Consider the following 25,414-nt stretch of genomic DNA (forward strand, 5'->3'; position numbering starts at 1 on the left):
GGATGCATGCTATATAGCAGCAGCTGCAGTTTGCAATTCAAATTAATGCAAAACAGACACATAACCTGGCTGCAAGGGAAAGCAGGTGAAGATATTTTAAACCGCAAACCTTCTACTTAAAAGTCAGCATGTGCATTTTGGGCAATGTCTGTCTTCCCTCACTTTTAATCACTTTACTCTGGCTATTCCACAAGATGCCCCCAATCTTCCCCTATTGCCTAGCAGCTTTAAGAAAATCACTGCTTAAATCAAGCCAAAAAGATAATTAAATGCTCTTCAAACTGAGATTTCACTCTATGAGTAAAAGTCTCTTACAGTTTTAAGCTATTAAAGCTCTGAGGAGTTTTAAATAGAAGTTTCTGAGGTCCAACACTTAATGGAAAACCAAATCCACCAGAACAACTGATTTGGGAGAGGCAATCAGCCTTAACTACTTAATATGAGTTCTATTTTCAGCAACATCCAACTCTGAATTCAAAACCCTATAATGTGTTGCTGGTTCCAGTGAGAGCATACCATATTGCTTTCTGAACTTAAACTCACTTATCTCTGATAATTTCACACCCATTTGCACTCATTTTTTCCTGTTTGTAAAGTACCATACCCTGTCCTGCCATGCCTCAAGTTCCCGAAGACTTCTTTGCCCTTCTGTCTATGACTTCAGGAATTCAGTCCTATGGACAAAGCTTGATTCCCTTCTTGGAAGCCTTCTCAAGCAAAAACATTTCATTGTAATAGGTGGTTTGACCTACTTCAAAAGAGATTTTTGGAAAATGTGTAACAAAGTACTTAATAAAATTTAAGAACAAACTATGAGTGATATACACCTAGTCATATTAACCAGTGACATCAGGATGACAGTCTCAAAGGAGCTTGGTTTATTTATAAAATTCTAAGATGTTTTCAGAGCACTACCATCTTCATTCAGTACAATGGAAATATTTTAACCTACTGGTAATTGTATTAGTTCCTAAATCTGATTGAGTCTGGACATTCTGCCCTCATGAACTGGCACACAGTAGTGGGGACATAGATTCAGAAAAGATTAAGTCAATACTTCCTACAGGATTGAACAAATTAGTTTCAAGCTTGAAGACGAATGGAGGGGGGAAAAGGCAGAATACATTGTACATCACTGATTTAATAGCACTTAATATTGTTGTCCCTGTAGAGCCTCTAAGCCTCAGTCCCACTTCTACTGAAATTCACAGCAGAAATCCTCAGACACACAGAGTAAGGAAACAGAATTGTATCTCCAACTTCTATACACAGCAAGCTTCATTTAAGAAGGATCCTTCAAGAGGCAGAGACCTGTATTCATCTTGAATAACTTGGTGAGCACCTGAGACTTATGTCATTGCCCTAGACTTGCTTTCTACAGAAAAAGAATCACAAGAGGCAATTCCAGACCAAATAGGTAGAACATCCAAAGACATTCATGTTTCTTGCTGCTCACTGTAAGAACAGCAAAGTGCATGGCTTAAGAAGCTGGAAAGAATTGAAAATAAGTTAAGATGCTTCATAGTTGACTGCAGTTTCAGAAAAGAAACTGGGTTCACAGAAACTTAATTAGAAAAACATGGTATAAAATTGGGCTGTCACTACCATCTCCTCCACCATCAGTAGTTTTGGGACTATTTTACCAGTATCAATTACATTTTGTGGTGTTTTAAAGATCTTGGTTCCTATAAACAGATAGAGAAAAATTAAAGAATTAGGTTTCACAGAAAAACATGGCTAGTAACACAAAATTTATGTAGTTTGCCCTCTCAGTATTCATCATTCATGGAACAATTTCCTTCTACACAACAGCTTGGCAAAAACATGTTGAAAATAAAAGTAAGTAGAAAGAAATAAGTAATCAAGGACATACTTGCACTGTCTCAGGTAGCTGTTCAAACTTGAGCTTGATTCAAGAGTTACCAACCTTCAGTTTATTAGTGCAACTTTTTCAAAAGAAAGATTGCCAAGATTTTCCAAGTGTTTGCGAAAAAAATTCAAGGTCTAACAATCCAAGGATAGAATTATACTAAAATGCTTACATTAAAAAGCAGATATTTAAATTCTAATAAGCTGCATGTAGTATTAAGAATTTTTTCTATGAATAGTACAATATAATTTCTTAGGAAAGAAACACATGATACACAAAAACTATGAGAGGAAAATATTTTTTTTAGATTATACTTACAATTCTTCCAAATGGCTGGAAATTCTTAATCCTCTTGTAACAACTTGGTTTAGAAGGAACAGAAATAATCCAAGATTCATTATGCTTTTTTACAGTCTTATTACATCATGCCACTTCAGAGAGAGGAAATACATACCACACTTACTTATGCCAATGAAAAAAATATTACAAACAATAACAGCTTCAGAGAGTAAAAATAAAATTATCCCAGTGAACATGACAGTGTGTATTGTCAAACTGTCGAGTCTTCAAACTACTGAGCTCAGCTCATTCAGTGAAAGTCATGAAATACAGTATCATAACAGGATGGGGTAGCAGAACAAAGAAAGTTTAGGATGACTACTATTTGAAAGCATCACAAAAGGATTTCAGCTCTTGACAGAGAATGTATCTGGTCCTGAGACTACACGCTACTGAGCAGTGGAAAATCTTTTCAATTCTCACCAGTAATTTCATGCCCGTCTCCACAAAATAGTTGTACAACATCAGAGAAATCTGCAAGCACTGGTCCAAGTCCTCTTTGACCAAACAAAGAAGCAAAAAAATCACTCCCAACAAGACCATACAGTTGGGGGTGTTTCCGTTTGCTTCTCCTCTCCTGCCCGCCAGTCAGCAACACACAAATCAGAACTTAACTGAATGAGAAGCTCCTCTTTGTTATATTGCACATTTAAAGCAATGGAGCAAAGTCCAGGTGGACGTTTATTCTAGTAACTGATAGTTCTGAATGACCACACCATTTCCTTTCCACTAAGGCATCCTTCCCCACACTTGCACAATACCATACTCCACCTTTGAGGAGCTGGAAATGACCTTTCTTTAAAAAAGGCTTCTGACTGTACATAAACTCTCTAATGAGTAACTGGATACCCTTATAAGACAGTAGGATCAATTTATGTGATATTTAAAGCATACTGAAGCAGATATGCAAGTTTTCAGTCTTACTCAATTAATAACAGCTTTTTTTACTTTGCACAGCATGAAAGCCAATCTAAAGGTCACAGAAGATGGCATCTTCTCTTAATTTTCAAAGTCAGCCTACAGTTCCTAAGGGATGCCAGTTAGCAACCCTGGAAACTGCTGTTGTGAGAGAGCTTTTAGAGACAGAGCAACACAGTTGTCAGTCTCAGCTTAATAGGAACTGACCTTAGACAAATGACTGAACACACTGCCTTCAGTTAGGAATGGGCTTCTGTTCACTCCTTTATGGAAGACTTTATTTGAGTAACAACTAAAATTGTTAGTCAATGCCATAACATGACATCAAAACAGCCTACCCAGAGTCACAAGGGTTCAAGGACCTATCACAGCTCTCCTCTAACACCAGAATAATACCAATCACCCGACACTGTCTACCCTAGCATGTCTTTGAATTATTTTGAACCAGATTTTTATGCTTTTCTTAGTAAAGTACAGTCTAATTTATAATGGAAGTCCACTTCTCTCAATAGAATTCTAAGAATCTTCTAAGACCCCCAAAGCCTATCACCACCTGTAGAGACAGACAATTTTGGGTCTCTGATATTTTTTTGTTGTTTTTCATTCTATCATATCTTCAAGAAGGGGCCTTTTCCCCAGTATTAAGAAAAAAATCCTCATCTTTTAAGTCTTTTTCCCAAAATCAATTTCAAAACATCAAAGCCAGAAATAATACATATTCCAGAGAAAGGAAGTTTTTGATTAAATATAGTGCAGGTAGGAAGGAGGGAAAGTGAGATACATTAAAAGCTGGAGAGACACATTTTGTTCTTGGAGTGTCTTTCTCAGCTACATAACATGGTAGTGTGTCAGCATCTCCCAGACAGGGTCCTAAACTTCATGCCTAAAATTAAGCAGCATGGGTATTTTCTGAGGGGTATGTCCATTTAGCATTCATATTAGAAGCCCTTTAAGAAGAAACAGCTTGTACAGTGTAAATGCAATGGGTTTCAGGTCCCCAGGTAGTAAAGTGCCACCTCAAAAAAATAAACACAACTTTAGCTGTTGCTTCCCTTTTAAAATGCTTACATGCGCTGCAGAAGTCATTTTACTTAATGTTTGCTACCAATTAGTCAGCATCTGCACAGCTACACCTCACAGCAATTGCACCATGGTTCTCTGGTCAATCACACCACCCCTGTGTGCCTGTGGCTGGCAGGGAGCTCTAAAGCCTTCAACCAAGGAGAGACATTAAAGTTACTGCACTCAAGATATGTCATACAGAAGGTAAAATAGCACTTCTATACTTTTTTCAAACTAGGAATAATTTTAAGTTGCATGTATCTCGAGTGGACTGTAACTACAACTGAAGAACAAATAAAAACAACATGCACAACCAGTCACCCTTAAATGCACCTTCTATATTAAGAATGGAACTGATTACAAATGCTGATATGAATCAAAATTACAGAGCACACACAAAACGAGTCACCTGCTGCACATAAATTTGATTTTTCTTAACATTTGTTTTGTCTAGACTGTCATATAACATAAGCTACATACATGCCAAGTAGAGAATGTCTTTCAGCGAATGACACCTACCTTGTTGTACATAGGCTTTTCTGTACCAAGGACAATCCAAGTCTAGAGAAAGACATTTGAGATTTTTAATCCATCCTACAAAACGGTAGATTTGGTCAAGAATTTACTGTAGAATCAGACATTATCATCAAATGTTTTCCACTTGTTAAGAACAAAACAATTTAAAAAGCACATGCTCAGTTTAGGTGTAGGTGCAAATGGTTGATTCCTTTTTCTTGAAAGAGTACTTTCTTAAAATAGTAGTAGTAAAAACTAAGATATTAGGTGCCTTCACATAGAGGAGTCCACAGGAAAGGGAGTTTGTATCATAAGATATCCCCCTTTAGAATGGGGTCCCAATAAAAAACAAAAACATTACCCAATGAAGAAGCTTCAAGCTTTCTAGCACTGTCATGTTCCCTTTCCTTGCAGCCACAATTTTTTAAAATATCTATTTTTATGGCTTAAAGCAAGGTTTTTGAAGGACATCCTATGCCTCTCAAACATACTTCTGCAAGGTATGCCTTTAAGTAACAGTAGCTATATTTCATATTTGTAAAGGTAATTTGATTTGTAATAATGTATTTTAAAAGAACAACAAAACTGATAGTGACTTTTATTCTGGTATCTCTGCCACTGACTACTTATCTGTCTGGAGTCAAACCCACAGCATAACACATAAACTGAATAATTTGCATGATTGCATCTTGTTAAGCTAAACAAACCACCTGTTCAAATAAGTAAGTCCCATTATAAACCAGATGTTTCTTCTGCTAAAAGTGAATAGAGGACTTACAAGGTAACAAAGCACTTTTGTCCAAACTTAGTCTTTGTCTAAACATACAAATTGTAAATATCCTGTACAAATACACACATCATAACACTTCTAAAATGGCACTGTTACACAATTTTGCTGTTATGTGTGACCTTTGTTAGTTTTCTGCCATTTCAGTCATTAGTGTTGTTCTAGAAGTGTATCAAGTAAACAGAAACCAGAGATCGGAGCTTGCAACACAGCAACCAGGCTCTATCTCCACAGGCAGCTTGCATCCTTCATGTTTGTATTGTGTGTCCACACACGGCCTTTTACAAAATTGTATTTTAATGTATATCAAACTAAAAATGGCACCTTCTGTTAAGGGAAGGTTAAAAACCAAACTGCAACGTTGGAGCTACAGTAAAGCAAGACATATTTTAGCCAAAAGTAAGCATTCCTTCTCTGTACAAGTACATGATAATATTAAGGGTCAACATTGACAATACCTTTTAATGCACTTAAACAACCTTTTAATCTAAGAAAAAAAAGAGTAATACAGTAAGAGCATGTCCTCATGATCTGTATTCCTACAGACAGCCATTAAACCTACTCATTATATTTTTATTTTCCTCACACAGCAAAGTCGGCCAGGAAAACTTCAAGACCTCCCCCAGAAAGGTTTTAATTTTGACTCATAAAACTATTAAACATTTCTAAGAGTCCCATCATCATCTTCAAATCCTTCAGTATCTTACAGGGAGGTGATTCTCTCTCTTCCCCTAGAGTACAAACAGTATCAGTTCCTTCTACCTCTATCTATAAAAATACACATATACTATTCTAGACACAGTATGAAACCTATCCAGCTTTGAGGAATCATTAATAATTGAACTGCAAGAGTATACTAAATGCAGGCCACCAATGTGCTATATGATCAGATTGCAGTTGTATACTGTGCCCCTTTTAGCACAAGTTAAATTATATTCTAAAATTTCAGAAACCTTGAAGTCAAATACAGATTGACAAGTTACAAGGAAATGCAAATAAACCATTAGTCACCCTGTTTATAATAAGGAGAAACCAATTTTAACAAAACTAAATTAAAAGCACGAAATCCTTCTCAACCTCCCTGATGTTATACAGCCTTCTCAATGCCTCCTGCAGCTCAGCCGCCTCCTGCAGAAGGTCTTCCACCTGGGCACACCTTCTGGGGGCAGGTCTGCTGCCTGTCCCCACCCCAGGAAAAAGGTCTGGGCACATCCTGCAGCCTGAGGTCTGCACTGCAGCCTCTCCCTTCAGCAGCTCCGTCTGGGTGGAGGCATCAGCCACCACCAACATAGATAGTGCAGACGCCCCAGCCAGAGCTGCAGCCTTTGCTCTCAGATGAATGCCCACCATTCTGCCTTGAGAGTCAGGTAGGATAAGGGTGTGACCTGTGAGGATGTGTGACCTGTGAGGGTGACAAGACACTGCCACAGGCTGCCCAGAGAAGCTGTGGCTGCCCCATCCCTGGCAGTGCTCAAGGCCAGGCTGGATGGGGCTTTGAGCAGCCTGGTCTAGTGGAAGGTGTCCCTGCCCATGGCAGGGGGGTTGGAACCAGAAGATCTTTAAGGTCTCTTCCAACCCAAACCATTCTGTGATTCTATGAAATCCCAAGTAAATACTACACAATACTGGAAAACATCAGGTTTCAGTCCCTGAACTGCTGCTGACTCAATGAGACAAGGTTGGTTAATTTTGTTGGGGTTTCTTTTCTTGGCAATTTTTGGGGTTTTGTTTCTTGGATTTGGGTTTTTTGTTTTGTTTTTTTTTTTTTTTAGCTTGGGTGTGGGGTTTTTCCCCCCTTTCTTCTACTATTCCATCATTTAAAAAACTGAAATGGTTACTACAACACATGTACTTAATCAAGCTCCCTGGAGTTATAAGGAACACCCACAAAACATTATGTACACCAAAAATTACTGAATTTTCCAAAACCAAGAAGGAATTTTGGGGATGGAGGAAGAAAATTAATATCATGGAAGAGCTTTCTTCCTAGCAATAACAACTTTCCTCAGGTACTAATTGTGCAAGCACTACCTCTCTCATCAAGAGAAGTTTTTTACATTGTCATCAAATTTTATAGGCCATCATTCAAATTCCTTTTAACTGAACATAATATTTATTAACATCTTTTATAGATAAAAATCAAACATCACAACTAACCAAACTGTTGGAGGGAGAGCATTTAAGCTCAATTCCTCAATGAGTAGGGTCAGTATGGGACAGCCACCTAACTCGGATGCCCAGTTAAGACTCTGACTCCTACTACTTTCTATTAGCCTGAGGCATCTAAAAATAGTTCCCAACAACAGCATACATACCCCATTACCCACCTGCAGTAACAATACATGGGACTCATGCCAATTTTTGCCATGCGTAGGTAATTCCAGTGTTGGCTTCATAAAATAAGTCACAAGAGATGGCTGTACAGAATAGCCTTTCTCCAAGTTACATTCCCAAGGAATAATCCTAGAAGAGTTTTATTCTCTTAGCTTACAGTAAATTACTTTTCTTTGCTTGAGGCTTTAAAATTGTATTGCTTTTTAAGTTTGCAATGAAAAATTTAATCACAGATTTGTTAGATTTAGTCAGTGAACACAGGCTTTTCCAGAACCTTCGAAGCTCCAGCAGGAGCCACAGCAGAAGTTCCCAACTATAAATATTACTGGAAAATTTTTGGATTTACTATGGATTTCCTCCCAGTAATCATTCACAGCTTGAGTTGAGCAATAAAGAAATCCATCATCGTGACCCCAACACCATCTGGGAGATCAGGTTTTTGGCATAGAAAAATGGAGCAGCAATTGCCTAGCAGCACAGGAAATCAATGACTTCCCTGTGCAGGGGTGAGCAACAGGCTGCTCCTGCTGAGCATGGGAATATTCATTTCCCTTTCTGCCAGCAAAGCTGCTTTGTACACGCAGTGAGCAAAGCCTTCGTTATACCAGTAGAACACACACACACTTTCCCCCAAACCCTGCCCTTACCAGTAGGATTAGGCAGCAAGGTATGCAATTTCAACTGTAGAGCCAAAAAGGGATGGAACGTGGAGACACCAGACCTCTGGGAGAGCCTTTAGACATGTAGGTTTCAGGCTACCAGGTAGATAACAAATATCCCAGTACACCACTGATTTGAGCTTATCTCAAATCCCATGACTTAACAAAGGATTCAACTGAACTTTGACAGCATCAGGGCCAAGAAAACCTGATCTTCCCTTTCGCCCCGGTAGTAGGAAAGTAACATTTACTTCCAGCAATTAGAGCTCTAAAACAGGTGTAAAAATATTTTTTTCATTTTAAACACAACCATTAAAGGGGCATTTGGAATACAAAAAAAATACAGGCAAGCACATTATCCAGAAGACAACAGGCCACATGTTTCATATGTCAGGCTTCATAGCTAAACCACAAGTTTATTTACATATACAATACAAAACAGATATGCAACCCTTTTTACTGAGAAAGTTTGTAGGAATTAGAATAGACACTCAAGATCTTCTGTCAAGGTCACAGCAGAGACCACCACTGATCTCTGCAGCTTTAAAATCCCAACTCCTTCCTCAAATTTACTAGCCTTGGTGCTCCCTGGAGCATGAAGCAAGGTAAGAAGGAGTTGAGAGTTTCCCCAGACCTTTGCTGCAGACAAAAAGAACTTCACATCACATTTTTGCTCCAGGTCAAAGCTCCCAATAAAGCCACAGTAATGGGATCATTACAGGCATATATGCAGTCATCAAGAGCTGAACTACCAGTCTGCAACTGGTGTCAAAGGTTACTGATACAAAACAGCAGATGGAAGGGACTTCTGGTCAAGCCAGACTTGGCCCTGATTTGAACCAGTGCTCTGAATAAGCAGCTTGTCCATTAACCAGCCCTCTCTGAGATCAGAGGGTACTGTTGTAGCTGATTACAGTGCTGTGCCTGAATATTAACCTCAGTAACTGAAGACATTTTAGGATCACCACCAGATCTAGCTATTTACCTGTATCAAGCATATTTTGCAGTGTTTCCTGATAGGTACACTGTTACCTGTATATCTGTGAATTGTTGAGCCTAGAATCTCTAAACTACAGATACATTACAGCAGAAATATCTTCGTCTCTAGCAGCTTCTAGCTTCTCAGGAAGACTGTTTGCTCATCTTCCTACCCACATTCTATCTCTATCAATTTCTTCAGTTTAATAACTTGCATTTACAGTTGTAACTATCTGCCTTATTTCTCTAGAGTCACCATTGCTCTAATTCAATTCAGGTCATGCTGAAATTAGTCTTGCCCTTCATCAGGTTAACAGCTTTTCCAGTTTTGCTATAATTAATACATGTCCATAGATAAATTACAAATAAAGTGAAAGACAAAAAAGAAGTAGGATTACTATGTAATATTTTTTTCTTGTCCCTCCACTTGCAAGTTCAATAAGTCTCTCAAAAAACCTCACCCTAATGCAACTTAGTATGTCAGATAAAAAAGTGTCACTGCTTGAAGGTATTTCATAGAAGGAATAACACACAACCTACAAGATACTCCTCAATAAATGTGGGCAACTACATAATACTACCTGTTTTCCTGCAAAAGGAAAAAAGCTCACTCATTTTCTAAGCTTGCACCTTCTTCATAGTCCATTCTAACTGCAGTAAGATTCATCATTTGGTCACTCTGGACAGCGGTAGACTTGCATTTATCACAGTGGAATGTATCCTCACTGTTTGTTCTTACAGTTTACGGAAAGTCAAGTACAATGACTCATAAAACTGCTGCAAGAAAAAGCTGAAACAAGTTAACAGAATGAGCTTCTTTAAAATGACATCCTTCGTCCTACATTTCCGGCATGCAGAGCAAAAATCACACTTTCAACTGACAGATTTAGAGCTATTATTTATCATAAATGGCAAGACGATCACTGAGGCCAAGTAATGCTTCATGATAAGATCTGTGAGCAGTTCGGGAACATGAGTATACTATAAGCAGTGGAAGGCCTGGTTCTATGTTCTAGAGGAAAGTAATTTTTTACTAATGAAAATTATATTCACTTCATGCTGAGAATTATCATAATGAAAATTCTTACCTGTTTTCCATCTAGTGTGTATAAGCGTTTAACCACCCCTGAATCCAGCTTGATGGCATCGGTTATATCAGTAAGAACCTGTTCAAATGAATGTGCTGTCTTCTTGTTGAGCAGAATCCGGACTGCTTTCCGTGGTTTCACTCCACTCCTGATGATAGTGACTAGTTTAGGCCTAATGAAATCCTTATTCTCTTTTGCATCTGGAGTACCTCCTTTAGCAGTGGCAAGAGATGGCACTGAACGAGAAGTAGAAGTTGTCTTAACATTCACTGACCAGTTTGGGTTTACATTCTTCGTGTACTCCAGTTTCTTGAAGGGTTCTATGGAACCACATACATAGCTTTCCCCTGTGGAAACAAAAGTGCCAGACCAGCAAGTCAGATTGGAGGGGGAAGGAAAACAGAAGGAAAAAAAAAAACCAAAACCCACACAGAAATAGAACAAATCAAATTATTCTCAAATTATTAAACATTATTCTTATTATTCTTGATCTACAGTGCATAAAATATTGATCTTGTCCCTTCTCAGATGCTACAGACTATAAAATCACCTTTAAAGATCACTTTTCAGCTAACCATTCAGAAAATGCTATTACAAAATCCTTGAAACCTACAGTTCTTCGATCAGAAAACACCATCTGCAGTGGGGATTGCTGCTGTCAGTAAGTAGGGTTCATATCTAATCAGCTGCCCACCACATTATCACAGTAGCCCCCCAGCCTTCATGCTTAAATGGCCTGCTCCTAACAAAACAGCATGCCTCAAACACTTCAGAAGAAATAATATGAAATGTTCTCAAAAACTATAGGTTACAAGCAACTTTCTATAAAAGGTGGATGAGTATCATGGGAGATTTGTTAATATTTGATTGTTTAACACTTTAAGCAGCATAAAATGTATAAGCAAGAAATCTCACTGTATTATTCTACTGACTCAATATATAATATGGTGGAGAAAGGAAGGCAAAAAATAGTTATTACAGAGTACTTGCAGTTAAAAAAAGTGGATAAATAGTTCATATTTCTATTGCAGCATTATCTACAATAAAATATTTTCACGAATACCACACCCACACAATTTCTGGGGAGGGAGTACCTTAATTCAGTCCAGCTGCAGGCTCAGGCTACTGCAAAAGGGGCACCTGCAGGTGCCCCCAACCTCTCCCTTGAGCTTGACTGACTGACTGCACTGCCAGTCACACTGGGTGAGTTGGACCGGCTCAGCGATCCGATTGAACAACGCGAAGACAATATTAATTTTGCAACAAGCTTATCCAGTTCACCCTTCTGGCTGCAAAAACTCCCCAAAGAAAATAATACTAGATCCAGCAAGACCACACCTTCTGGCAGCCTGCAGTTAAACTCCATTACAAATAATGCAAAATCCTATCCTGAACAATACCACAAAAACATCTGAGATGTTTTAATTCTTCTGAGTTCAGTAGTTCAGTGTCTGAAAGCGTAGAGGCCTTCATGTTAGCAGTTTAGCACAAGATATTAAAAATAGAACAAAACTCAATGATGTACCACGTATGCCAAAAAAGCACATAAGAAACGAAGATTTTCCCAACAATCCCCACACTAAGGAAAGAGGACACACAGTTCAATTACTAAAAGAAAAATAAATATTTAAATTTTACTTCTGGGCACAAATTTTAAGGTTTCAGGGCACCCAACCCAATCCCACAAACAATACAGCACACAAGGAATTGTGGCCAATACACAGTTATCACAGTTAGAAATGGGGTAGGGAGAGGGGGATCCACTAGGACTTGAGGCCCCGGATGCGAGAGATTCAAGTTTGTTGTCATGATGCTCCAAAGGTGGGACAGTAACACACTGTATGGTGATTATCAGAAAAGCAGTGGAAGAACTCCAAAAGAAAACAAAGCAGAGAAACATGTGAAGATGGACCACTGAGCAGAAAAGGTAAGTGCAATGACAGCATATGATCAAGCAAAAACCGTAAAAAGATTTTTGGGGGTTTCGTAAAGTATACTTATAAAACAGAACAAAAAAGAGTGGGAGATGAAGTAAGACATTCCAATGCTTACTAGTCATCATGTAAATTCAAGTTAATCTACACTTTGCAGTAACATCTAAAGTGCTAAGAATCTAAGATGGAATGTTTCCTTTTATCCATTGTATATATCTGAGATAGATAGATAAATATGGTAACATCAGAACAGAAAGGTGTAACCACAGCAATGATCCCAAAGTGATCAAATGGTACATATACTCTTTCATCCATGTCCCTATCCAATATTCTTAGCACTAGCTACTCAGTTACTGCAAGGTCAGAATGCATCCACAACACCACATCCATAAAATTAACAAGTTTTTAAAATCATTAAGAGCATTTTTAGGAAGGGGGGTGGGGTGAGGGGGGCAGGGATAATAATAAAATTTTCAGGTTCAGTGCTATCAGAGAAATTGTTCAGTTTAGTTGCATGAAATAACATTTATTTAAAGGCAAGTCTTCATATTAAAACTCACTTCTCAAAGGGTAGGTACCTAAACAAATGGCGATGCACATTGTACCCAGAAGATTTACATTTACTTTATTAAGAATTCTTTTTGTTCCCCTTCTTGAAAGGCTAGCATTCCACATGATTTTTAATATCAGCTATATTTAAAGGTCAGATGGGTTCCTTGTAGTGTTTAATAGCATATGTCAGCTCTTCATTATAAAACTAATCTTGTGTAAATGACCATAAAAAAGACCAATACAATCACTGAAGTCATGGGATTGTTTTAACATCAGACTTCTTTTTCCTTTCTTCATTTCCAACAGTACTATATTACATCAATATTTGCACCAAGATTTTTATTTTCCTTTAACAGGCTATTACTTTGCTACAGAATATCTTGAAGTTAGAGTATCCAAGACTTTCTAAGATGAAATACCTTTAGCAAGAGCTATGTTATACAGGAAAACAGAAACACACCTTTTCCACAATTATGTTAAATGTAAGACTGTTTATACTTCAAGCAAAGTCCCCCTTCAGGGACGTTAGCCAGGGACTGCAGTTCTCATTCACAGTGGTCTTAAGGACCAGGCCTGTAAGAACAAAAACTAAATGGACAAACCCACTATGTCCTAGAAGTATCTTACATCTGATCTTAAGATCAGTAAACCCTGTTTTAAGGTGACATCCAGCAAATTTTAAGTACTCAAAACACTAGAAACACTCAAATACAAGCTTAAATTTCCTGAACATGGGACATGTCCACGAACATGAACTGACCAGTTCAATAAATCCATCTTCTGCCTTAACTATTGCTTCCTCACCAAAACTATTAGGTGATGACATAATTTGGGTGGTCTTTTTTTAATTTTTATTTTTATTTTTTGTAACCTTTGCCTACAACTGCCTCACAGACAACAGCCTCACCCCCCTGACTCGTACCTGAAGGAAAATACACCTCCAGGGGTAATCCCACTGAGCACCACCAGCCCTTGCTCTGGGTCAGGCCTGAGCACAAATACAGCCCACAAATGTCGGCTTTGACTAACTGACAGATGGAGGAAGAAGGTAACAATCTTCACACACTAGATTTGTAACAGAATATACATGTTGAAGAAGGAATCTTTGGAGATACTGGATTAAACAAAAGCATAGAAAAAACAGCCCACCTGTAGTATCTGCTTGACTGCAGCTCCCCAAGAGAGGGGAGCGAGCATTTCACAGTACAGTCAGCTGTAACTAATGAAATTTTGACTCTTGATTACAGTATCAGTAGCCATTAGAAAAAGAAAAGCAGGACACCCAGCTGGTTTGGGATATCTGACATCTAGGGAAAAAAGTTATTTCTAAATCTTAGAAAGTATCCTTTTCCTGAACACCCTCCTACCTCTCCACAGCAACATGAAATGAAACACACAACACTAACTTTAAAAAAAAAAAAAAAAAAGGTAAGAGGTATACAATTGCCAGTTTTGAACCAGTAATCCTACAATTTAAGTTGTGAAAGTACTCAACATGTCAGGACATTTCACATGGAACAATTACAATAAAACTGAGCATTGATAAGCTAATCAGAAAGCTAATCATTTAGAAAGAGAGATTCCAAAACATGGTTTATGCTTAAAAAAACCCCACGAACATACCACCTGCAGTTATACATCTGCTAAAATTCAGTGCTGCAGAACAACTAGAGCCATGTAACAATGAAGGACTTATAGGTCATGATAGAATTTCATTACATGCTTCATGTCTTAAAAATATAATTTAAAGAATAATATCTGTGTACAAAGTGACTGCTCAGGAGGCATCGAATCATTGCCTGTAAGTACTGGAGCTTTCCTGATGCAGGTGCTGATTCCCTCTTTGGCATATTGATACTAGCCGTTAGTTTGTTTTCTTTAGCTTTCTGATAGTCTTACTACAAGAATGATCAAGGCATTACCTCTTGAAAGGTATTATTTGCATTGCTTTTCTGTGCTAAAGGCTTTTTGGCCTAAAAAGGCTTCATAAAGAAGCCAGCTCGTCTTAGGTGAAAACCCTGGAGAAGGAATAGAGAACCTGTTTGAATCACGCAAGCAGAGAGGAAACCACCAACCCCTCTTTGTGAAAGCAGCAGGACCGCCAATTTATTGAAAATAGTGTTGATTCCTTGTAGCAGATGTGTGCTAGGAAATAAAAGCTAATCTACAAGCCCACCAGAGATGAAGGAACTGCAGTACTTGCACATTTTGGTGGTGAGGATGTGCAGTGCAGCGGTTGTTCATTGTTTCCCCAACAGATAGGGCAAGAAATAGATTAAGAATACAAGGAAGGGACTGGCACCCCCAGAACCCCATGCAACAGGCAAACCTGCCCTTTTTCATTTCCATCCTTTGGTTTTGTCCATACAAAAGGCAGAAGAGCAATCTCAGGGTAAAGGATGAAGAATTCTGACTATCCTTCATCACACAGAGCAGATTGCAAAAGGAAAATTACGTGAACCAAATAAATTACTACCTAATAGTTCCCAAATGTGTTAGTTAATAGAACAATAACCTACTTAAGCCACATTACCACTGCCTTGTCTTTCTGCAGTGTCTGAAAAAAATGCAACAGTGCAAAAGAGATGGAGCATCTCCAGGAAATGAATTTGACCTACCCATGTTCACATAGACACCAGATGCATCAGAAACTTTAAATCAGATCTCCTCAGACCTTTTAAAGGGCTTATTTCACACATGGTTCTTTCTGCTTGGCTCAGACTGAAATGTTTTTTTCTCTCATCAAAAGCTAAGTGAAAAAATAAGATGTACTTCCACCCCCTCTGGCCCATAATTTTCCACAGCCTTGCTACAAGCAAGATAGGCATCATACATACTTAAAAAATAACTGGAAAGCACCTAGAAAAAGAAACCATGGGCCCTTCCAAGAAGTTGTTAAGGAAGACACAATGTGAATCAACTGGTTAAAGGATTAATCTTCTGAAATTCATGAAATAATCAAATAAACAGTGCCAGAACAACGCTCTACCATTTTATGCAACGGGATTATTCAGCTGTTTGTTTATTAAACAATGTAAGGATTGCAGGCATTTCTGCCACAGGCTCCAGTCCAACTTCCACTAACTCTGATAGCCCTGGATCAAGTCCATGGTAAATATCCAGTGTAAATTCAACCCTATAAACAAACGTCCACATAGTTTCAGCTCTACAAACATTTAAACAGATACTTTACTATTAATATTTTGATAGCATATTACATATGCATATGAATCTTTCCAGACCATCAGTTCCCACCTTCTGAAGTAGGCCTGACTTAGGAAGAAAGAGCATTAGCTCCAGAGTGCACCAGAGACCACATCAATCAATTCCTACATCCCTGGCTGGGCTTCTCACCAGTGCAGCTGGAGCGGGTGGCAGAGTCAAGGAGGCTGTAGTAGTAGCAGGTAGGAGAAGAAACAGCTGAGACAAGAGGAATGACGTGCCAGTGGGAGCAGCAAGACCCACACAAAAAAAGTTGGGAACTCAATCATAGCCCATCAGTTTAGCAAGGAGGCACTGCCTTTTGAACCCTCCCTCCACTGGCAGGCAGCTTCTCTGCTGCACCAAAGACAAACTGCCTGCCTCCACTCACAAAAGCCTCCCTGCCGTCCTCACGTGAGCCTTCATCTCCTCTGTCACTGCAGTGAGGTTCACATCTCCCAGGAGTTACTAGCCAGTTACAGCCATTACCAGACATTAAAACTGGTATATCTGTGCTCTTTTAAACTGCTCCTTCAATGAGGACTGCTCCAAGATAATCCCTGGGAGACATCCTTTTTCAGATTATTCCTTGAAACAATTTTGGCCATTACGCCTACTCAAAATGTGCATGCACACATACAAATCTTTATAATAGTCTGGCAATGCATCCAATATTGACATGTGACAATATTCTTTTCCAGTACTCTCTCAGGCTTGTGGTTTGGGGTTTTTGGTTTGTCTTTGACTGCCAGTTCTCTGCTGCAGAGTTCATCTTTTGTGTTAGGTATTGTGGAAACCTACAACAATTGATTTTGGTTCATACTCAAGACTCTGAGGTAATATTATAATAAAAATTAATGAGAAAGGGATGCAGTTCTGGCTATGGATTGATTCTGTGGTCTTTGTTCCACATAGCAGGACCCCAGGAGTAAAAACTGTAAATAATACTCTTTGTTTCAGAGTTATCCTGCTCATTCCAATCTATTACTGTTCTTGTTGCACTGTTTAATGGTATTTTGGGGGTTAAGACCCATCAGTCCACCTCTGCCTTCAGCTTTAAAGATGGTACACTTCTGGAAAAGCAAAAGGCATTTAGTCCTTTCATGACACTTTGTTTACAGCTAGACAATTTAGCCTTAAGAGCAACTTCATCTTGATAGTTACTACATGCTTTGCTTACAGGTCATACCTAGGGAATAAAGTCATGTCACATTTGGAAACCATTCTTTAAAGGTAAGAGGACCCTGAACATCAGGTCTGACAAAAAGGAGGTAGCCTGAATGCATTGCATTCTCCTCTTCTCCTGTCACCTTAGAGGAAGTAAAGTTACAGAGCACTGTAAAAAGTGAAACTTTTTACAACGGTACATACCCCTTGTTACCAAATTCCAACAGATCTCACATGCCCAAAGTCTTAAAAAAACAAACCCTACAGAATTCATTAGTTTCAAATAAAAGGAAGATGTGTTCACACACCTCAAAGTAACCTGCAACACCAGCATATAGCCATGCCAGCTCTGAATTGTCTGAAGGACAGAACTAAATATTACTGAAGCAAAACAGCTCCTTCACAACCTTTTTCATTTGGGCCTATCTTTCATGCAGCTGTATGTGTTTAGCTCTGGGATGAAAGACAGTGGTTGCTGTCTTGTTTCCCCCAGAAGCTTCTCTTCTTCATGTACCATATAGGAAGGTAAGAGTCCAGTAACTTCCTCATAGGCATAAAGGCAAAAAAACCCCACCAAATCAAAGCCTTAGATATTTACCTTACAGCACAATCACAAAATTGAATGTCCTTTCCAATAAAGAAGGAAAAAAAGGAGAAAAAATATCTAAATTCATAACCGTCTCATTAAATGAATCCAAAGAGTAAGGGAATAGTCTCACTAAGAAGGCAATGCTTCATATTTCAGTGGTTTGAGTACAAATGTAATTTGGCAAGAGGCAAAAATCAAGTGATTTTCCAGCTATTTAAGCACAAAGAACAGCTTCAAGCTAATTAATGCTGTACCAGACCGGCCAAACTCTAATAAATTTGTACAGTAAAGAGTGGAAAGGGTTTACATAAAAACCATCACTGAGCTAATAATATATGAACCTGTACTCTTCGCTGTACTTCTACAGCGAAGCTCTACAAAGGAAACAACAAAATAATCCACCTTGCAGTCTTATACAAATAGACAGAAGTCCCCTTTCAGAGGAAACAAGGATGAAGCTCTCTACTTGCACACAAAGACTGACTTCTGTAAATCCCAGTGTTAACGGCACAAGAAAATAAGATTGTCCAACTTGAACTATACACAGGGAGGATGTGTTCATTGAAAAGATAAAGAACAAAAGTTCCACAAAACTAAAAGAAATCCCAAAGCCCTTCTTTAAAATAAACTTATGTTCTTGTACTGTCATTCAATTTGACTGGCTGATTTATTCTTTTCTAGGTATTATTCTTTTCTAGGATGCCAAAATAAAGCAGTCTTAAAGGTTGCTGGATTTGTTTCTGCATTCAGTTCCTTCTTTTCAAAAGCTGATTCTGACTGGCAGCAAAAGACGTTGCAAATCAACATTAACATCAATGATACTTGCTTCTTGATGAGCATACCAATCAAATAAGCATAATTATTTATACCACTACTGAGAAAAAAATGCACAAACACTGCTTTTAAACAGTTGTTGATTAATATTGGTCTTTCCTCACATAAATTGATTTTCTCCACCAATTAAATGCTGTCCTGACAAATACAGATCTAACTCTGCCCTGATATTCATAGCATTGATCTTAAGTTTCCTTTCCATTTCACTAAAGCTACAGTCCTAACCCCCAAAACCCTTACTTAGATAGACAAATCCACCACTTCAATTTTCTTTTTGAGCATCTTCATGTTCTCTCCTACTCTCCTTTTCATGCAAGGAGGATTATAAAGAATGTCCTCTCAAAATTTCTCCTTAAAAAGTTTTCTTCTGTTATGGCACCTAAAGGAGACAACTCAATGATGGCTGAACAACTGCTACGCAAAGATGTGCTTCTCTTTCAGGAACCTTATTCATCATTAGCCTTTTCTTCTCTCCCCACGTTAGCTGCCTTCTGATCCTCTCATTACATTCTGATACCGCAACTTCTCCCACCCAGTGCCAAAATTTAAAATCATAAAGAAATTACAGTCTGTTACAACTCTAATATGGCTGTCCAGTGGCTATATATCCATTTTTTACAAGTTTGCCCATGGTACGTTGGGGCCAGGGGCAGGATGGAAGCAATGATGAAAAAATCGTTCCATCTTTATTTTCTTTGAATGCAGTCAAGCACCTTCATTTAAACTTTACAGATAAAAAGCAACCTCAGCTATGGCCATGTGCTATTTAATGCTTTCAGACCTTATACATTCTGATGTTTTGTACTAGGAGCTACTGCCTACACACGTAAGAAGAAATCCACTGCAAACCAGAAGTACTTTATGTTGGAAAAGCTACTGTAGCAATTTGTAAAACTTGTAAAAGGCACTATTAATATCCTAGGCCAAATATTTTTATTGATTAATGCTGACAACTTCTTTTGTCAACAAAATTGTCACTGAAGGAGTGATAAACTCCTTGTCAATGGGCAAATTAGCAGCTGGGATCTCCAATGTTTGATCATGACCAAGACCTGTCAGTTCTGACCAAATCACTGGTAATGCCTTATACTGTGGGTACATGAGCCTTATTTAAAATCAATGTAAGGATGCCAATGAACTAGGGAAGAGGAAAATGTAAAAACTAGAGGGAAGAAAAGTTTACAGTCTACCCCAGCTGAATCATGGCTACAACATTACTCTTTTAACAGGTTGCCTACATTTATACTCTTCTCCATGAGAGGAGAGTATTTTACTTAAGGCACATTTACTTGTAGGGAAGAGTTGGAGCTCTTCACTAGGTACAGACAGACTTAAAAAAAAAAATCCATCAGAACTGAATTTCATGTAAGTTTCATCAGCACCATGGACCTTGTCAAGTTTAACTGACTAAAATCTCATCAGCATTTTTAAACATGCAAGTTCAAAAGAACCAGCAGATGCAATCTTCGAGGTCTAGGACTATCAACACTACATTAACAGAAAGGGAAAGGTCAGACACTGTCAACAAGATGGAATTAAGTAGCAAAGCAATAATATTTCATGGCACAATTTTAGATACTCACAATTCTAGTTATACTATTGAAGATCCTTTCTTTATCAATAAGAACGGCAACACTATTACCTATTTGCAAAAGACTTAACAGATTTGACAAACACTGACTCAAACATAACTTTACACCTCCAAATCTTACTGCTGACCTTCTACTAGCTGGTCCAAGGAGGAAATCTTCTTGGAGCCGTCAATCGTGTAGATTGTTCTCACTCCCTGGGGCAGATTCACATTGTCAGACAGAGTTCGGGTCAGATCAGCCAGGAGAGCTTCAAAGGATCTAAACCGGTCAGGGGAGATGGCATATACAATCCCTTTGAAATACCGGTCTCCGTTGCGATAGAAACGAACTTTCTTGGCTTTTTTCTCAGAACTCAGGGTCTGTAGAGTACGGGTTCGGTAAAAGCTGCAGTGGGCACTGTGAGTAGGGCTGGGCAAACCATTTACCCGGGACCCTCTTCCATATCGCTGCGCTTTATCACGCTCATCAAAATGCTCCAGCTCCATATCTCTCCCAAAGGACATCTTGAAGTTCAACCTAAGGGATGCACAAGACAAAAGAAGTTTAAGAACAATGCACATTTTTAGGGAGCTCACTTTGAGACTTCACATTCTATACATAGCACTTACAGAGGACTACTTCCCAGTTTGAGACAAACATCTGAACGAAACCATGCTATGTTCACATGTTCATTTTACAGCTAACTCTCTTGCCATGCCGTAAAACCTAGCTCGTAAGTTAGGCTTTTATACACCATAGAAATGCCACTCATGAAACCCCTTGCTAGCAATATGCAAACATTAAAAAGCATTTGTTCAAATTCAGTAAGAGCTCCAAAAATGAGGTGACAAAGTTGTGCTACTGGAAAAAAAAGAACAAACGCATCAACTTTCTACTTCTTCTCATGTTTTATTCAGGTGTGATTTGAGTCCAGTCTACCCTTTAGACTGTTCACCCCCACCAAACTGTTTGTTCCAAATGTGATCTCAGGAGAGGCCATTTCAGAAGGGCAACCAGTCGCCAACAAGCAAGCAATGAAGTACTTCTCAGAGGAACAGATATTGCAGGTTGGTGAGGAGAATCAGGACTACCACTTAGTGGGTCAAGCCCACGGTTCAAAATTCCTTGCATATTCTAACCGCTGGTTTCCCTACAGCCTAAGCTTTGTAATAAATTACTTCTGTTGTCCTTGTGCAAATATTTTGCATACTCTGAACCAACAGAAGTGCTCAAATGTTACAAAATCAAGATTAGAGGGACATGGGAAACTAGTACTTTCCAATGAGCAAGCTACTTCAGTGCTCTGTAATGTTTGCAAGACTTATTACTAATACCCTAGACCTAATATTCAAATTGATTAAAGTCTGACAGCTTCTTTTGCCTACAAAACTATCACTGAAGTGATAAATTCAGTGTCAACAGGTAAATTAGCAATTGGTGTCTCCCATGTTTGACAATGACAAAAACCCGTCACCTCTGACCAAAATGATCCCCATTGTTCAATATAGTTCACATAAATGGAAGTTCATGTTCTAAAATGAAATCAAGAAGGTAGATACTTCTGTTCCTTTTTACAATCAACACAAGACTAAAAATACTACAAATTGCACATTAATCTTCACAAATAAAACCAGAAATATGAAAAAAAATTAGAACAATCAAAAGGTTCAAAACACATTTCTTTTAATTTCGGAGCCACCTAGATTTGCAGTTGTCTGCAGAACAGCAGAGCACAGTAAGTTTATTTATAGCACAGATGCACAGACCTAATTTAGAAGCAGCCTCTCTCATTGATTTCCAATAAAAAGAAAAAAAATAGCAAGCACAAGCTTTGTTTCAACCACCCATAACTGTGGGACCATTAAGAAAAAAAATGTATTCAGACCAGCTGTAAAACAGTAGGAGGGAATACAAAAAGGCCTATGGATGCTCTTTAGCTTACAGAAGTCTGTATTACACCAGTGATTATACAGCTGGACCCTGATGCTGCAAAGCTGTAGGGGATGCGCTCAGCAACTTCTCAGAGCGGTTCATGTGCTTGACTAGAAGAAACACCTAAGGCACACCACTGCAAATGCAGGGCCTTAGTGGCAATTATTTTCCCTGCTCTGTTTACAGCCCACAACTTATTTTGTTACATTGGCACAGGATCATGTGTTTATGTGTATGTGCAAGATTTATATTTGTAAATATTTAAAGGTACCTAACATATATATATAGTACAGTAATATGTGTGTTTATAAATCATATATATATGCATATATGTGTGTATATATAAAAAGAAAAAGACTAACATATGCTTTTCCTCCTCAGTATACACACACCCCACTTCAGTGAAAAGAACAAGAACATTTGCTGTGGCATCTCACTGATACTTCTCTATAGGTTAAATAGAAAACATCACTTCGCGGCCACAGCTTAGGATCAAGATTATACCACCAAGGTTTCCATGTAAAAAAAAAAAAAAAAAAAAAAAATTGTCAGTTGTTTTACCTCATTTCTAATTCCAATGAGAAACTGTTATTTGAACAATCCCAGAACTCACAATTCAGAAGCTGTATCTCAAAAGCAATGGCTGTGCCAAGAAAAATGGATTTTTCTTAGGTCTGCTGTTTCATGTGCTCAAACCATCTCAAACACATGCACACACACAAAAAAAGGAAAAAACAAGTTTACATGAAGATATACTTTCTAAAGAGACTTTCAGCTTTACTAATTTTGGATGGGGGGAGGAAGAAGTGGGAGTCACTGCCCTTTCTTCCGCACACTTATGCTTTAATCAATAATGGCTGTAATTCCCAATTACACCCTTTAAAACAGAAATAGAGCTCCCCTTGAATACCACAGTCCTGCTATTTAGAGAAAAGCATGTTCAAACCACAAGGTCAGAGCAGACAAAGAAATCCTACACAATTTGATCCGATCAGATGTTTCCATTTGGGTGTGTATAAATACACAGTGGGATATATACACAGATAGAGGAAAAATGAAAGGACACACCCCTGGAAAACCACCATGCCCAACACTTCACACCCTATACATCTGTTAAAGAATTATTTATAATGCAGGTGTGGGTGAGAAATTACATAAAACAATCAGACATGTTGATTAAAAAAAAAAAATCAAATAGATCACGCAGCGATGCGACTGGGACCCCGCGAAATCACCCAGGGACTGAGCAGCACACTAAGTCATGATGGAGGGGAAACGTGGATCCATGCGGCAGCCGCTTCAAGAAAAAGGGGGTTCATGCTGCTGGGGCAGGGGAGACGTGTTTGAAACGCAGCCAGCCCGTTGAAGGCGGCACCGAGCCCCTCAGCCCCACGGCGGGCGGGCGGCGCGGCGCCAACCAGTGACAAACCCGAGGTGCGCTCGCCCGCGGGCCACCGGGGGAAGCACCGACGGCGCTGCCCCGGGCCGGCGGACAGCCAGGCGCCCCAGGGCGGCAGCCCGCGGCAGGGGGCCGGCGCCGCACGCCCCGCAGCCCGGCACACGCCCCGGCACACGGCGCCCGCGGCTGAGCGGGGCCGCGCGGGGGAAGCGCTGCGGAGCGCGGCGGAGGCCGCCGCCCCGCACAATGGGCACAGGTGCCCGGCGGCCGCGCCCCAGCGGCCGCGCCGCAGCCCCTGCGCGGGGTGGGGGGCGGCCCCGACCCCGGCCCCGGCGCTCACCTGTTCTCCGCAGGCTGGCGAGCACCTTCTCCCTCAGACCTGCCGGCGGGGCGCGGAGGGAAGACGGCGGCTCGAAACGGGAGGCGGCCAAATTGCGGCGGCTCCCCCCCTCCCCCGCCGGCGACCACCCGGCTTTAATCGCAGTAGTTGCCGCAGAAAGCGGCTCCGCTGCCTTTGTTACGCCTCCCCTGGCTGGAGCGCGCTGCTGGGGAGCCCGGGCTGCAGCTGCTTCGCCTTTCTTCTGCTGCTGCCGGTTGCAGTGATTTGCATTAGCCCGGCCCTCATTGAAATGCGGCTCTTCACACCAGCCTCTCCCTGGCGCTCTCTCCAGAGGGCGGCGCCGCCGCCACCGTCTCCCCCTCTCTCTCTCCCGTTGCGGGCCCTCTCTTCGCCCGGCGCTGCGGACCGGCCGCCGGAGCCGCCCCCGGCAGCGCGTCCTGCCCGCGGGGCGGCGGGGGCGAGGGGAGCCCGCTGCCCGCCTGCGCCCCCCGGCAGCCCGGGCGCGGAGGGGGCCGCGCGGCGGCGGGGGGTTACGCGCCGAGCGGGCCCCCCTGAGGTAACTCTGCCGCCCGCGGGCTGCTGCTTGCCCGCCGCCCCGGAGCCCCGGCCGTGGGGTGCGCCCGGTGGCGGCCCGCCTGCGTGCGGGGCAGGGCCGTGCCTGGCGGGGGCTCCCTGCCGGCCCTGCCAGGCCCTCGCCCAGCATCCAAAAAAACACCTTTGGAAGTATTTTGACCAAATGCGTCACTGGACATTTCCGCGAGGTTCGCCTGGTCCCAGAGTAAGAGAGCCCACGCCCAGACCCGCAGCTCGTGGACAGGGCTTGGGTGCTGAAGGTTGGTTTGTCGGGGGATTTAGGTACCAAAATTGGAGCCAGGCTTCCTTACACGGCTGGCTTAGTTACACCTGACCTTGGGGGTGACTAACCTCCACAGATGCTACAGTTTTTAGGCGGAAATTTCCTAGAAGATGTATTTGCCCAAAGGCATCTCGGGCTTCAGCTGACTGGCGCCTCTTGTGCCTGAGCCCCTCAGGTCTTGGAGCATGTTTGCTAAATCAACCTCCACACAAAAATTCAGCCATAACTGATGCTTTCTCCTCCAAGCTTTGGCTATTCTTCATTTTTATTTAAAAATCTAATCTCAGTGGTTAAAACATTCTCAAGGTAAAGGACCTGGTTTGCTTTTCTTTGTGCAACAAAGACTACAACTGTCTTCTACTTGTCAGGTAAACATCCCACAGTCCAGAGGGACATGGTAGGGAAGAAAACACAGCCTGTCCCTTCCGCTGAAGCTGCTCCACTTTGTACTCTGAAAGAATTAAAAATGTATTAGATCAGACAGAGAG

General features: G+C 40.4%; 1 protein-coding gene across 4 annotated transcripts in view; it reads right to left on the reverse strand.

Moving 5' to 3' along the window:
- The window catches only part of DCLK1 (doublecortin like kinase 1), a 255,169-nt gene extending 230,758 nt beyond the window's left edge, over nt 1-24,411 (reverse strand). For all 4 annotated transcript variants that reach the window (XM_037376521.1, XM_037376522.1, XM_037376524.1 and 1 more), the window contains exons 1-3: nt 24,071-24,411; nt 20,548-20,936; nt 10,552-10,898 (exon numbers count right to left, since the gene is read on the reverse strand). In XM_037376521.1, coding sequence (XP_037232418.1) covers nt 10,552-10,898; nt 20,548-20,923 — 723 coding nt within the window. In that variant the 5' untranslated portion in view covers nt 20,924-20,936; nt 24,071-24,411. The remainder of the gene's footprint in view (nt 1-10,551; nt 10,899-20,547; nt 20,937-24,070) is intronic.
- Nucleotides 24,412-25,414: the final 1,003 nt, after the last annotated feature.

Source organism: Falco rusticolus, chromosome 2 (assembly GCF_015220075.1).
Source record: "Falco rusticolus isolate bFalRus1 chromosome 2, bFalRus1.pri, whole genome shotgun sequence".
In the NCBI taxonomy this organism is placed as follows: Eukaryota; Metazoa; Chordata; class Aves; order Falconiformes; family Falconidae; genus Falco; species Falco rusticolus.